Source organism: Chiloscyllium punctatum, chromosome 31 (assembly GCF_047496795.1).
Source record: "Chiloscyllium punctatum isolate Juve2018m chromosome 31, sChiPun1.3, whole genome shotgun sequence".
Classification (NCBI taxonomy): Eukaryota; Metazoa; Chordata; class Chondrichthyes; order Orectolobiformes; family Hemiscylliidae; genus Chiloscyllium; species Chiloscyllium punctatum.
This window is the reverse complement of record NC_092769.1, coordinates 77,377,097-77,391,471: the sequence shown is the minus strand read 5'-3', so window position 1 is coordinate 77,391,471 and position 14,375 is coordinate 77,377,097. Positions and strand designations below refer to the sequence as shown.

Sequence of the window (14,375 nt, the reverse complement as noted above, 5' to 3'; positions counted from 1 at the left end):
GCTGCCTGCCTTGCTGTGTTCCCCCAGCCTCCTGCCTGTCTCTCCTGATGCTGCCTGCCTTGCTGTGTTCCCCCAGCCTCCTGCCTGTCCCTCCCGATGCTGCCTGCCTTGCTGTGTTCCCCCAGCCTCCTGCCTGTCCTCCTGATGCTGCCTGCCTTGCTGTGTTCCCCCAGCCTCCTGCCTGTCCCTCCCGATGCTGCCTGCCTTGCTGTGTTCCCCCAGCCTCCTGCCTGTCCTCCTGATGCTGCCTGCCTTGCTGTGTTCCCCCAGCCTCCTGTCTGTCCAGGGATGGTGGGACTGACGTATGCAGAGAGATTGACTAGGTTAGGATGGCCCAGAGGAGTGAGGGGTGATCTCATGGAGACTAATAAAATTCGAACAGGACTAGCCAGGGTAGATGCAGGCAGGGTGTTCCCGATGGTGGGTATATCCAGAACCAAGGGTCACAGTCTGAGGATTCAGGGTGGACGGTTTAGGACGCAGATGAGGAGACATGTCTTCACCCAGAGAGTGGTGGGCCTGTGGAATTCATTACCACAGGGAGGAGTTGAGGACAAATCATTGAATGTGTTCATGAGGGTGGTTCAGTGGTTAGTACTGTTGCCTCCCAGCACCAGGGACCCGGGATCAAACCCACCCTCAGGCAACTGTCTGTGTGGAGTTTGCACATTATCCCCCTGGGTCTGTGCGGGTTTCCTCCCACAGTCCAAACGTGTGCAGGTTAGGGTGGATTGGCCATGGGAAATTGTCCCATAGTGCCCAGGGATGTGCAGGTTAGGGTGGATTGGCCGTGGGAAATTGTCCCATAGTGTCCAGGGATGTGCAGGTTAGGGTGGATTGGTCGTGGGAAATTGTCCCGTAGTGCCCAGGGATGTGCAGGTTAGGGTGGGTTGGCCGTGGGAAATTGTCCCGTAGTGCCCAGGGATGTGCAGGTTAGGGTGGATTGGCCGTGGGAAATTGTCCCATAGTGTCCAGGGATGTGCAGGTTAGGGTGGATTGGTCATGGGAAATTGTCCTGTAGTGCCCAGGGATGTGCAGGTTAGGGTGGGTTGGCCGTGGGAAATTGTCCCATAGTGTCCAGGGATGTGCAGGTTAGGGTGGGTTGGCCATGGGAAATTGTCCCATAGTGCCCAGGCATGTGCAGGTTAGGGTGGATTGGCCATGGGAAATTGTCCCATAGTGCCCAGGGATGTGCAGGTTAGGGTGGATTGGCCGTGGGAAATTGTCACACAGTGCCCAGGGATGTGCAGATTAGGGTGGATTGGCCGTGGGAAATTGTCCCATAGTGCCCAGGGATGTGCAGGTTAGTGTGGATTGACTGTGGGAAATTGTCCCATAGTGCCCAGGGATGTGCAGGTTAGTGTGGATTGGCCGTGGGAAATTGTCCCATAGTGTCCAGGGATGTGCAGGTTAGGGTGGGTTGGCCATGGGAAATTGTCCCATAGTGCCCAGGGATGTGCAGGTTAGCGTGGATTGACTGTGGGAAATTGTCCCATAGTGCCCAGGGATGTGCAGGTTAGTGTGGATTGACTGTGGGAAATTGTCCCATAGTGCCCAGGGATGTGCAGGTTAGGGTGGATTGGCCATGGGAAATTGTCCCATAGTGTCCAGGGATGTGCAAGTTAGGGTGGATTGGCCATGGGAAATTGTCCCATAGTGCCCAGGGATGTGCAGGTTAGTGTGGATTGACTGTGGGAAATTGTCCCATAGTGCCCAGGGATGTGCAGGTTAGGGTGGACTGACTGTGGGAAATTGTCCCATAGTTCCCAGGGATGTACAGGTTAGGGTGGATTGACCATGGGAAATTGTCCCATAGTGCCCAGGGATGTACAGGTTAGGGTGGATTGGTCGTGGGAAATTGTCCCATAGTGTCCAGGGATGTGCAGGTTAGGGTGGATTGGCCGTGGGAAATTGTCCCATAGTGTCCAGGGATGTGCAGGTTAGGGTGGATTGGCCATGGGAAATTGTCCCATAGTGCCCAGGGATGTGCAGGTTAGGGTGGATTGACCATGGGAAATTGTCCCATAGTGCCCAGGGATGTACAGGTTAGGGTGGATTGGCCATGGGAAATTGTACCATAGTGTCCAGGGATGTACAGGTTAGGGTGGATTGGCCGTGGGAAATTGTCCCACAGTGCCCAGATGTGCAGGTTAGGGTGGATTGGCCATGGGAAATTGTCCCATAGTGCCCAGGGATGTACAGGTTAGGGTGGATTGGCCGTGGGAAATTGTCCCATAGTGCCCAGGGATGTGCAGGTTAGGGTGGATTGGCCGTGGGAAATTGTCCCATAGTGTCCAGGGATGTGCAGGTTAGGGTGGATTGACCATGGGAAATTGTCCCACAGTGCCCAGGGATGTGCAGGTTAGGGTGGATTGACTGTGGGAAATTGTCCCATAGTGTCCAGGGATGTGCAGGTTAGGGTGGATTGACCATGGGAAATTGTCCCATAGTGCTCAGGGATGTGTAGGTTAGGGTGGATTGGCCGTGGGAAATTGTCCCACAGTGTCCAGGGATGTGCAGGTTAGGGTGGATTGGTCATGGGAAATTGTCCCATAGTGCCCAGGGATGACAGGTTAGGGTGGATTGGCCGTGGGAAATTGTCCCATAGTGCCCAGGGATGTGCAGGTTAGGGTGGATTGGCCGTGGGAAATTGTCCCATAGTGCCCAGGGATGTGCAGGTTAGGGTGGATTGGCCATAGCAAATTGTCCATAGTGCCCAGGGATGTGCAGGTTAGGGTAGATTGGCCATGGGAAATTGTCCCATAGTGCCCAGGGATGTGCAGGTTAGGGTGGATTGGCCAAGGGAAATTGTCCCATAGTGTCCAGGGATGTGCAGGTTAGGGTGGATTGGCCATGGGAAATTGTCCCATAGTGCCCTGGGATGTACAGGTTAGGGTGGATTGGCCATGGGAAATTGTCCCATAGTGCCCAGGGATGTGCAGGTTAGGGTGGATTGGCCAAGGGAAATTGTCCCATCGTGCCCAGGGATGTGCAGGTTAGGGTGGATTGGCCATGGGAAATTGTCCCATAGTGCCCAGGGATGTGCAGGTTAGGGTGGATTGGCCATGGGAAATTGTCCCATAGTGCCCAGGGATGTGCAGGTTAGGGTGGATTGGCCAAGGGAAATTGTCCCATCCTGTCCAGGGATGTGCAGGTTAGGGTGGATTGGCCGTGGGAAATTGTCCCATACTGCCCAGGGATGTACAGGTCAGGGTGGATTGGTCATGGGAAATTGTCCCACAGTGTCCAGGGATGTGCAGGTTAGGGTGGATTGGCCATGGGAAATTGTCCCATAGTGTCCAGGAATGTGCAGGTCAGGGTGGATTGGCCGTGGGAAATTGTCCCATAGTGTCCAGGGATGTGCAGGTCAGGGTGGATTGGCCATGGGAAATTGATCCATAGTGCCCAGGGATGTGCAGGTTAGGGTGGATTGGCCGTGGGAAATTGTCCCATAGTGTCCAGGGATGTGCAGGTTAGGGTGGATTGGCCATGGGAAATTGTCCCATAGTGTCCAGGGACGTGCAGGTTAGGGTGGATTGGTCGTGGGAAATTGTCCCATAGTACCCAGGGATGTGCAGGTTAGGGTGGATTGGCCATGCTAAATTGTCCCATAGTGCCCAGGGATGTGCAGATTAGGGTGGATTGGCCGTGGGGAAATTGTCCCATAGTGTCCAGGGATGTGCAGGTCAGGGTGGATTGGCCATGGGAAATTGTCCCATAGTGTCCAGGGATGTATAGGTTAGGGTGGATTGGCCATGGGAAATTGTCCCACAGTGCCCAGGGATGTGCAGGTTAGGGTGGGTTGGTCATGGGAAATTGTCCCACAGTGTCCTGGGATGTACAGGTTAGGGTGGATTGGCCATGGGAAATTGTCCCATAGTGCCCAGGGATGTACAGGTTAGGGTGGATTGGTCATGGGACATTGTCCCACAGTGTCCAGGGATGTGCTGGTTAGGGTGGATTGACCATGGGAAATTGTCCCATAGTGTCCAGGGATGTGCAGGTTAGGGTGGATTGACTGTGGGAAATTGTCCCATAGTGTCCAGGGATGTGCAGGTTAGGGTGGATTGACCATGGGAAATTGTCCCATAGTGCCCAGGGATGTGCAGGTTAGCGTGGATTGACTGTGGGAAATTGTCCCATAATGCCCAGGGATGTGCAGGTTAGGGTGGATTGACCATGGGAAATTGTCCCACAGTGCCCAGGGATGTGCAGGTTAGGGTGGGTTGGTCATGGGAAATTGTCCCACAGTTTCCTGGGATGTACAGGTTAGGGTGGATTGGCCATGGGAAATTGTCCCATAGTGCCCAGGGATGTACAGGTTAGGGTGGATTGGTCATGGGACATTGTCCCACAGTGCCCAGGAATGTGCAGGTTAGGGTGGATTGGTCATGGGAAATTGTCCCATAGTGCCCAGGGATGTGCAGGTTAGGGTGGATTGGTCATGGGACATTGTCCCACAGTGCCCAGGGATGTACAGGTTAGGGTGGATTGGCCGTGGGAAATTGTACCATAGTGTCCAGGGATGTGCAGGTTAGGGTGGATTGGCCATGGGAAGTTGTCCCATAGTGTCCAGGGATGTGCAGGTTAGGGTGGATTGACTGTGGGAAATTGTCCCATAGTGCCCAGGGATGTGCAGGTTAGGGTGGATTGGCTGTGGGAAATTGTCCCATAGTGTCCAGGGATGTGCAGGTTAGGGTGGATTGGCCGTGGGAAATTGTCCCATAGTGCCCAGGGATGTGCAGGTTAGGGTGGATTGCCGCCGTGGGAAATTGTCCCACAGTGTCCAGGGATGTACAGGTTGGGGTGGATTGGCCGTGGGAAATTGTCCCATAGTGTCCAGGGATGTGCAGGTTAGGGTGGATTGGCCATGGGAAATTGTCCCATAGTGCCCAGGGATGTACAGGTTGGGGTGGATTGGCCGTGGGAAATTGTCCCACAGTGTCCAGGGGTGTGCAGGTTAGGGTGGATTGGCCGTGGGAAATTGTCCCATAGTGTCCAGGGATGTGTAGGTCAGGGTGGATTGGCCGTGGGAAATTGTCCCATAGTGTCCAGGGATGTACAGGTTAGGGTGGGTTGGCCATGGGAAATTGTCCCATAGTGTCCAGGGATGTGCAGGTTAGGGTGGATTGGCCGTGGGAAATTGTCCCATAGTGTCCAGGGATGTGCAGGTTAGGGTGGATTGGCCATGGGAAATTGTCCCACAGTGTCCAGGGATGTGCAGGTTAGGTGCTTTAGTCAGGGGTAAATGTTGAGTAATAGGGTAGGGGAGTGGTTCTGGGATGCGGAGGGTCGGTGTGGATGTGTTGGGCCGAATGGCCTGTTTCCACACTCTGTGGGCTCTAAGAGACGGTGTGAAATAGCACTTGGGGCGAATGGGATCAAAGGTCATGGGGAGAAAGCTGGGTGAGGAATTGGACGGTCAGCCATGCTGGTGATGGATGGTGGAGCGGGATGGAAGGGCTGAATGGCCTCCTATCTCCTGGGTTTCTCTCCGTCTGTCCCCAGGTGAGGTGTGTGATGCGGGAGTGGCCAGCCTGATGTCGGTTTTCACCGAGAAGGCCTGCATCCGTAAGGATCCCCTGGGCCAGGTGGTGGGCCGTGACCGTTACCAAGTCAACAACATCTTCGACGGCAAGATGGCGGTACGCCCCACCCAGGAGATCCTCAAGGAGGCGGAGAGCAGGGTTGGGGAGGAGGTCGACTACAGTGTGACCTCGGCCAACTGCGAGCATTTTGTCACCGACCTCCGCTACGGTGTGGCCCACTCCGGCCAGGTCAGTCTGTCTGCATTCGCGTAGCGCCCCTCAGTGACGTCTCCACCGCCCCCGTGGGGGGAGGTGGGGGGGGCCCGGATTCTCGAACGGCCCACGTCAGACGAGGGGGGGGAGGGGATGTGAGGGGGTTCCCGGAGACGAGAGTGAGTCGGTGGGGATCTGAGGAGGCGGCTGTAGGCCCGGTCAGGTCGGGCCGAACGGTCTGTTTCCGTGCTGTCAACCTCACTCCTCTCCCCACCCCCACCCCCCCCCCCCACTCCCACCCAAAATCCCTCCTCACTCACTGAGTGGGGGCAATGGGGAAACAGTGTAGCAGAAGCTTTACTCTGTATCTAACCCCGTGCTGTCCCTGTCCCTGGGAGTGTTTGATGGGGACAGTGTAGAGGGAGCTGTACTCTGTATCTAACCCCGTGCTGTCCCTGTCCTTGGGAGTGTTTGATGGGGGACGGTGTAGAGGGAGCTTTACTCTGTATCTAACCCTGTGCTGTCCCTGTCCCTGGGGTGTTTGATGAGGGGGACAGTGTAGCAGAAGCTTTACTCTGTATCTAACCCCGTGCTGTCCCTGTCCCTGGGAGTGTTTGATGGGGGGACAGTGTAGAGGGAGCTTTACTCTGTATCTAACCCCGTGCTGTCCCTGTCCTGGGGGTGTTTGATGGGGGACAGTGTAGAGGGAGCTTTACTCTGTATCTAACCCCATGCTGTCCCTGTCCCTGGGAGTGTTTGATGGGGGGGGACAGTGTAGAGGGAGCTTTACTCTGTATCTAACTCCGTGCTGTCCCTGTCCTGGGGAGTGTTTGATGGGGGGGACAGTGTAGAGGGAGCTTTACTCTGTATCTAACTCCGTGCTGTCCCTGTCCTGGGGAGTGTTTGATGGGGGGACAGTGTAGAGGGAGCTTTACTCTGTATCTAACCCCATGCTGTCCCTGTCCCTGGGAGTGTTTGATGGGGGGGACAGTGTAGAGGGAGCTTTACTCTGTATGTTACTGTTATGGTGTGTTGCTGATTTCTCACGGTCTCTCCCCCCTCCCCCCCCCCCCCCCCCCCCCTCCCCCGTCGTCCCCAGGTGGATGATGTGATGGTCGCTGCCAAGGCTGCAGTGGGGGTGATCGCCCTGGGCACCATTGCTGGGCTCTGTTACCAACTGGTGAAGAGGAGAGACAGGCAGAAGGAGTGAGCGAGTCACCAGGGAGGGGCCGAATGTCCTGGAGGCTCTCCGACCAGCGGGAGAGACAGGCAGCCGGGGGACCGGACAGACACACAGACATCTGCGGAGTGTCCACCATCCCCTTATACCCACCCCCGACTCCGCAATGAGACTACTGTGAGATCCAGCAGTCAGCCTGGGGGGTGGGGGTGGGAGAGGGAGCGAGGGCGCACAGGGGAGTCTGTGTCGGGAGCTGGGAATTATCTGGCTCAATCTGGAATAATCTGTCACCGGGCTCTGTCTCTCTCGCTCTCTGTGATCAATAAAGGCTGTGTGTTTCTGTCTACGTGTTCTCTCTTTGGAAATCTACTGCCCAGTGTCGTACCCCCTTGAGATGCCAATCTCACACCCACCCACACCCCTCCTCCCACCCCACCCTCACCCAGACATCTGCTATTCATCTCCAGTCAGATATCAAGGCAGGCTGCATTCTCATTGCGATAATCTCAGTTATACTCCTGAACAAACACACACTCTCCCTCACATTCATACACATCCTCTCCCTCAGTCTCACACACACACTCTCCCTCACACACACTCTCCCTCACATTCATACACATCCTCTCCCTCAGTCTCACACACACACTCTCCCTCACACACACTCTCCCTCACATTCATACACATCCTCTCCCTCAGTCTCACACACACACTCCCTCACATTCATACACATCCTCTCCCTCAGTCTCTCAAACACACACTCTCTCTCTCTCACACTCACACACTCTCTTCCTCACACTCACACACACCCTCTCCTCTCCCTCACACACTCTCCCTCACATTCATACACATCCTCTCCCTCAGTCTCTCACACACACTTTCCCTCACAGTCTCTCACACACACATTCTCCCTCACACACACACACACACACACACTGACAATCTCACATTCTCTCTCATACTCTCACACAGTCACACAAAGGCTTTCACACATTTACACACTGTCTCACACACACTCACCCTCACACACACACTCATACTCTCAAATGCACTCCCTCTCACATACGCACTGGTAACACTCTCACACTCTCGTACATACTCACACAGGCACATACTCTCTTCAACTCACACACTCTCCCACCCATGCACATTCTCTCTCACACCCACATTCCCTCTTTCTCTCATTGTGCGCACACAGACTTTTCCCCCCTCTCACATACACACACACATTCCCACCCTGACTCCTATAGTACTCAACCTGGCCCCAACTCCCCCACCCCCTTGAGTATATTGCAGCTTCTCCCCAAGACCTCAAAGACTCTAGGCTGGTCCATTCACTCTCCAACCCGTCCCTGGGGCTTTGAGAATGACGGATGGGGTCTGCTAAAGGAGCCATTGGGGAGTCTAACTGCTGCCCAATGGAGGGTAATGGCCGATTCTCAGACAGTGCCATGTTCTGCCAAAACCTGAGAGTTCCTGTTGCCCACCATTACTACGTTCCCAATAACCCCCTTTCCCCTCCTGGTCTCCCAGCCATCAAGTCCAGCGAGTGGGGTGTGGGGGGGGAAAGTGAGGCCCAGGCAATCTCACAGAGGAGCATTTGACTGGGTGGAGCAGGCTGGAGGAGGGGGGCTGAATGGCCTCCTGCTGTTCCTGTGTAACAGGCTGGAGATTGTGATGTGTGTTGTGGGGTTTGGGAGAGACTGCGAGATTGTTTCACACAAACAAACAGCTAAAAGGAAGTGACAGCTGGAAGGGAAAATCTCCCGGAACGTCTGGGATTCTGGAAATGCTAATCCGTGTTGGCATCCAATGGGAGAAACAAGATTCCACACTCGAGCTGTGGGGAAACCAAGGGCATGACATGTCAGAAACATCCACAACTCCCTCAGCACTGACTCTCCGACAGTGCCCACTCCCTCAGCACTGACCCTCCGACAGTGCGGCACTCCCTCAGCACTGACCTTCCGACAGTGCCCACTCCCTCAGCACTGACCCTCCCACAGTACCCACTCCCTCAGCACTGACCCTCCGACAGTGCCCACTCCCTCAGCACTGACCCTCTGACAGTGCCCACTCCCTCAGCTCTGACCCTCCGACAGGGCAGCAGTCCTTGAGTACCGGACTGTGGAACTTTCACCTGCATTGTCTGCTGCCGGTTCTGTCTGAGGGCTCACTCTTTCCGTGAGAGAGACAGGAGGAAATTCTACCCACTCAGCGTCAACAGGTATGAGACTGGGAATATGAGATGGTCATTCAGCCCCTGAAGTCTGCTACCCCACTCAGCAATGTCATTCTCGTTAAATATTTGCAAATATACCTTAACCATAGATTATTGTTGAAATAGCTCCACAGAGGCAGGTATCTTGTCACCAAGTCACCCTTTATGTTCACAGGAAGAGTCCATGACACTGATCCAGCTCCCTCAGAGCCAGCTCTCAGAGTGAACTGAACCTCTGACACTCTTGCTTGTATCTGTCAGCCAGGGCTCCCTGATTAAACTGCCCCAAACGAGGGAACTCACATTCCCTGAGAACCGAAAGAATTGTGGCTGCTGTAAATCAGGAACAAAATCAGAAATTGCTGGAAAAGTCCTGGGGTCTGAGGAAAGGCCACTCAATCCAAAACGCTTTATTCAGATTTATTTCCACAGTTGCTGCCAGACCTGCTCAGCTTTTCCAGCAATTTCTCTTTTTCTTTCACGTTGTGGGAGATCCACCTTGTGACAATCAGTCCAATTATATTTTTAAATGTAAATTTATATTGTCATGAGTAACTGAAGGAGAATAAATTGGATAAATATTGATAAAACCCAAATCAATATTTTAAGGCGCAAACATTTTTCTAGTAATAATGCATTTTTTTTTAAATTGTGCAAATATCTCTATGTATATTTGTGAAAATATGTGTGATTGACGTTTTAAATTATAGAATAAACATTTTTATTTTGGAATCTGGTTTGAAGGGTGCAATTGCTGCTGGGAACCACAAGACCCTCAAAGTCAGCGTCGGAGGACCGCGACATGTCGTCACCTCTTGACTACCCCTTGCCCTCCTCGGCGGTGCTTGCCCGCCGGCATATGTAGTTCAGGCACCGGACGCGTCACTATGGAAGGGGCGGACAACGGGACTACATTTCCCAGCGGGCCGCGCGTCCACCGGCGGGCCTGGACGTGCGGACTACATATCCCAGGGGGGCCATGCGGTGGATCTTCCGGTCTGCTGAGACCATAGCAACGTGGTCCTTGGCAACCAGAGGATATTGTAGGGGAATGGGAGAGATGGAGGATTAATCATAAATTATAGAAATAACGAGTGACTTTATGTCTATTTAAACTTATTGAGGGGACTGAGGGGTATCTGAAGGGTGAGGAATTTATTGATTTGGAGAGGGATTTACAGAAGAACATAATGAAGGATTAACTTTTTAAAGTGGGGCTGGGTGTTGGAAAAGGTTAAATTAATTAAATTAACAAATTATCTTCAAATTGGGAATTTAAACTCAGCAATTCGTGATACCAGCTGCTCCAAAATCTTACAATCAATCATTTAAAATCGCCAGCGAGGACAATTTAATGTCAGAAACTTCAAAATGCAGAATTAAAATTACGACCTCTCAATAATTAATTTCAAATCAATCGTTGAAAATTACTGGTTTAGACAATTTAACATCAGAAAGTTTATTTAAAACATGGCATTAAAATTACTATCTCTAAATAATTAACTTTAAATCAGAAGTTGAAAATTACTGGTGTTTACAATGTAACATCAGAAAGTTTATTCAAATGTTATCTTAAAATTAATATTTCAAAATGGGTAACTTAATGTCAATAGTTGAAAATTACTGGTGTAGACAATTTTAATATCTGAAAGTTTAATTAAAATACAGAATTAAAATTACTATATCTAAATAATTAACTTCAAATCAATCGTTGAAAATCAGTGGCGTAGACAATTTAACATCGGAAAATTTAATCAAAATGTTGTACTAAACATAACATCTCTAAAGAATTAACTTCACATCAATAGCTTTAAAATTACCAGTGTAGGCAATCTGACATCATAATCTTTCATCAAAATACAGAATTTAAATTAATAATTTAAATAATTAACTTCAAATCAATGAGTGAACATCACCACAATTTAATAACAGAAGCTTTGAAGAAATTATTACCATACCTGCACACACACAACATGGGTGCTGGGGGGAAGAAAGAAAGGAAAAAAGAAAAAAAAGAAAAAAAATAGAAACGTAATAAGAAAATAAAAGAAATTATTACCTCTAAATAGCTAACTTATATCCAATAATTTAAACTCATCTGTGTTCACAATTAAAATAGAGGATTCTAGTTCCTGTTCTTCAATTTTAACTTTTAATTAATAGCTGAAATCACTGGTTATAGTCCAATGAGTTTAATTGGAAGCACTAACTTTCGGAGCGTCGCTCCTTCATCAGGTGGTTGACAACTTCCAATTAAACCTGTTGGACTATAACCTGGTGTTGTGTGATTTTTAACTTTGTACACCCCAGTCCAATACTGGCATCTCCAAATCATTAAATCACCAGTATTGGCTATGTATCATCAAGAAATTAAAATGATCAAAACAGGGAATCAAGTCGCCAAACTCAATCGATTTTAAGTCTATACTTTAACATTATTATAACAATTTTTGTTATCAATGTAAAATTGTTTAAAATACAAAATCAAAATCCAACATTTTATAGTAATTAACTCCAAATCAATTGCTTAATGTTTTTAATTTAAAATCGTTGAGCAATTTGATGCCAATAACTTTAAGCAGTTCGAAAACAAAATCAAAACAAAATAAATAACTATAAATCGGGAGCTAAAACTCAATGTTTAATACGCTACCATGAACAGTTCAACCTCAGTAATAATGAAAATGGTAATTAATCTTGATCGATAACTTGAAATAAATAATTTAAAAGCAATAGCTTAAAGGGAATTCTTGAAAATCAATAATTTCATACCTGAAAAAGAAAAGATTAACGTAAATAATTCAATTAGTCGGTCAAATTAAAACCTAAACTGTGTTTTTGATATTAATAACGTATATTGGTAACTTAAATCTGCAAATTAAGCCATTTAATTAGGTTGTAAAAAATATTTATGGTATCCCGTGGATTTAGTAATGCTAGGAAAATCATATCCTGGACTGTAATATTGTGAAATTGATAGTTGTACCATAGTTTGCAGCACTGCCTTTGCTTCACGTTCTCATCTTTTTAATTACAGGTTACCTGAATTCATCGTCTGAGTTCAACTGGGCGCAAATCCGCTGAGGGAGAGGTGGACTGGCAGAAAGTCTCTCTGAGTTTCCGCAGCTTGAGAAGGTCTCGGGCTCCTTTTTAAGCTGCGCTGGGGGGAGGGGGGTGGCAGTCCATCATCGTGGTACTCAGTCGGTCGTCACTGGGTTGTACGGATTGGAATATTCCTGCTAGCTATCCCGGAAACATTTCTCAGCATCCTGCTTGGGAGAATTACCCAGCAATTTTAGACAGTTAGTCAAGTGACTTCCTTCTCATAAGATCCTGATGACACAATCCCATCGAGAGACACTGGGTCAGTTAGGACTATGTTCACCTGGTAGTTTAGAAGAAATAGCGGGAGTGGGGGGAACCCCGTAGAAACCTGTAAAATTCAAACAGGAAAGGATGCCGAAGGATGCACGGTGCCTCAGTGGTTAGCACTGCTGCCTCCCAGCACCAGGGACCCGGGTTCGATCCCACCCTCAGGCAACTGTCTGTGTGGAGTTTGCACATTCTCCCCGTGTCTATGTGGGTTTCCTCCGGGTGCTCCGGTTTCCTCCCACAGTCCAAAGATGTGCAGGTCAGGGTGAATTGGCCACGCAAAATTGTCCCATAGTGCCCAGGGATGTGCAGGTTGGGGTGGATTGGCCATGGGAAATTGTCCCATAATGTCCAGGGATGTACAGGTTAGGGTGGATTGGTCATGGGAAATTGTCCCATAGTGTCCAGGGATGTGCAGGTTAGGGTGGATTGGCCATGGGAAATTGTCCCATAGTGCCCAGGGATGTGCAGGTTAGGGTGGATTGGCCATGGGAAATTGTCCCATAGTGTCCAGGGATGTGCAGGTTAGGGTGGATTGGCCATGGGAAATTGTCCCATAGTGTCCAGGGATGTGCAGGTTAGGGTGGATTGGCCATGGGAAATTGTCCCATAGTGTCCAGGGATGTGCAGGTTAGGGTGGGTTAGCCGTGGGAAATTGTCCCATAGCGTCCAGGGATGTGTAGGTTAGGGTGGATTGCCCATGGGAAATTGTCCCACAGTGCCCAGGGATGTGCAGGTTAGGGTGGATTGGCCGTGGGAAATTGTCCCACAGTGTCCAGGGATGTGCAGGTTAGGGTGGATTGGCCGTGGGAAATTGTCCCATAGTGCCCAAGGATGTGCAGGTTAGGGTGGATTGGCCATGGGAAATTGTCCCATAGTGTCCAGGGATGTGCAGGTTAGGGTGGATTGGCCATGGGAAATTGTCCCATAGTGCCCAGGGATGTGCAGGTTAGGGTGGATTGGCCGTGGGAAATGAAGGATGAGGGGTGGGTGTTAGAAACGAAAATTGCTTCTTAATAATCGCTCTAGACAAATTCAGGAAAACAAAGCTTTATTAGCAAGTCTGCAGAGATGGGCAGCCTTCTGAGTAAAAGGCGCGCTGAGGCTTACAAAGTTTCTCATTATATACAGCACAAGTCCCTCCCCTCCTTGGTCTTAACGAGCCATGAGGTTCACATTCTTAAAAACATCATTGTTCTCCAACTTGCATCCTTATCACAAAGTCTGCAACAAATATGATGCAGAGCTGGGCTGAGGAGTGGCAGATGGAGTTCAACCCTGCCAAGTGTGAGGTTGTCCATTTTGGAAGAACAAATAAGAATGCGGAATACAGGGTTAATGGTAGGGTTCTTGGTCAGGTGGAGGAACAGAGGGATCTTGGGGTCTATGTACATAGATCTTTGAAAGTTGCCACTCAGGTGGATAGAGTTTGTAAGAAGGCCTATGGAGTATTATCGTTCATTAGCAGAGGGATTGAATTTAAGAGTCGTGAGGCGATGTTGCAGCTGTACAGGACTTTGGTTAGGCCACATTTGGAGTACTGTGTGCAGTTCTGGTCGCCTCACTTTAGGAAAGATGTGGAAGCTTTGGAGAGGGTGCAGAGAAGATTTACCAGGATGTTGCCTGGAATGGAGAGTAGGTCGTATGAGGATAGGTTGAGAGTTCTCGGCCTTTTCTCGTTGGAACGGCGAAGGATGAGGGGTGACTTGATAGAGGTTTATAAGATGATCAGAGGAATAGATAGAGTAGACAGTCAGAAACTTTTTCCCCGGGTACAACAGAGTGTTACAAGGGGACATAAATTTAAGGTGAAGGGTGGAAGGTATAGGGGAGATGTCAGGGGTGGGTTCTTTACCCAGAGAGT

At 50.0% G+C, this 14,375-nt stretch overlaps 1 protein-coding gene across 2 annotated transcripts in view; it reads left to right on the top strand.

Annotated features, from left to right (window-relative positions):
- Positions 1-7,265, top strand: part of LOC140457137 (phospholipase A and acyltransferase 3-like) — a 50,491-nt gene extending 43,226 nt beyond the window's left edge. For both annotated transcript variants that reach the window (XM_072551173.1, XM_072551174.1), the window contains exons 4-5: positions 5,509-5,777; positions 6,841-7,265. In XM_072551173.1, coding sequence (XP_072407274.1) covers positions 5,509-5,777; positions 6,841-6,951 — 380 coding nt within the window. In that variant the 3' untranslated portion in view covers positions 6,952-7,265. The remainder of the gene's footprint in view (positions 1-5,508; positions 5,778-6,840) is intronic.
- Positions 7,266-14,375: the final 7,110 nt, after the last annotated feature.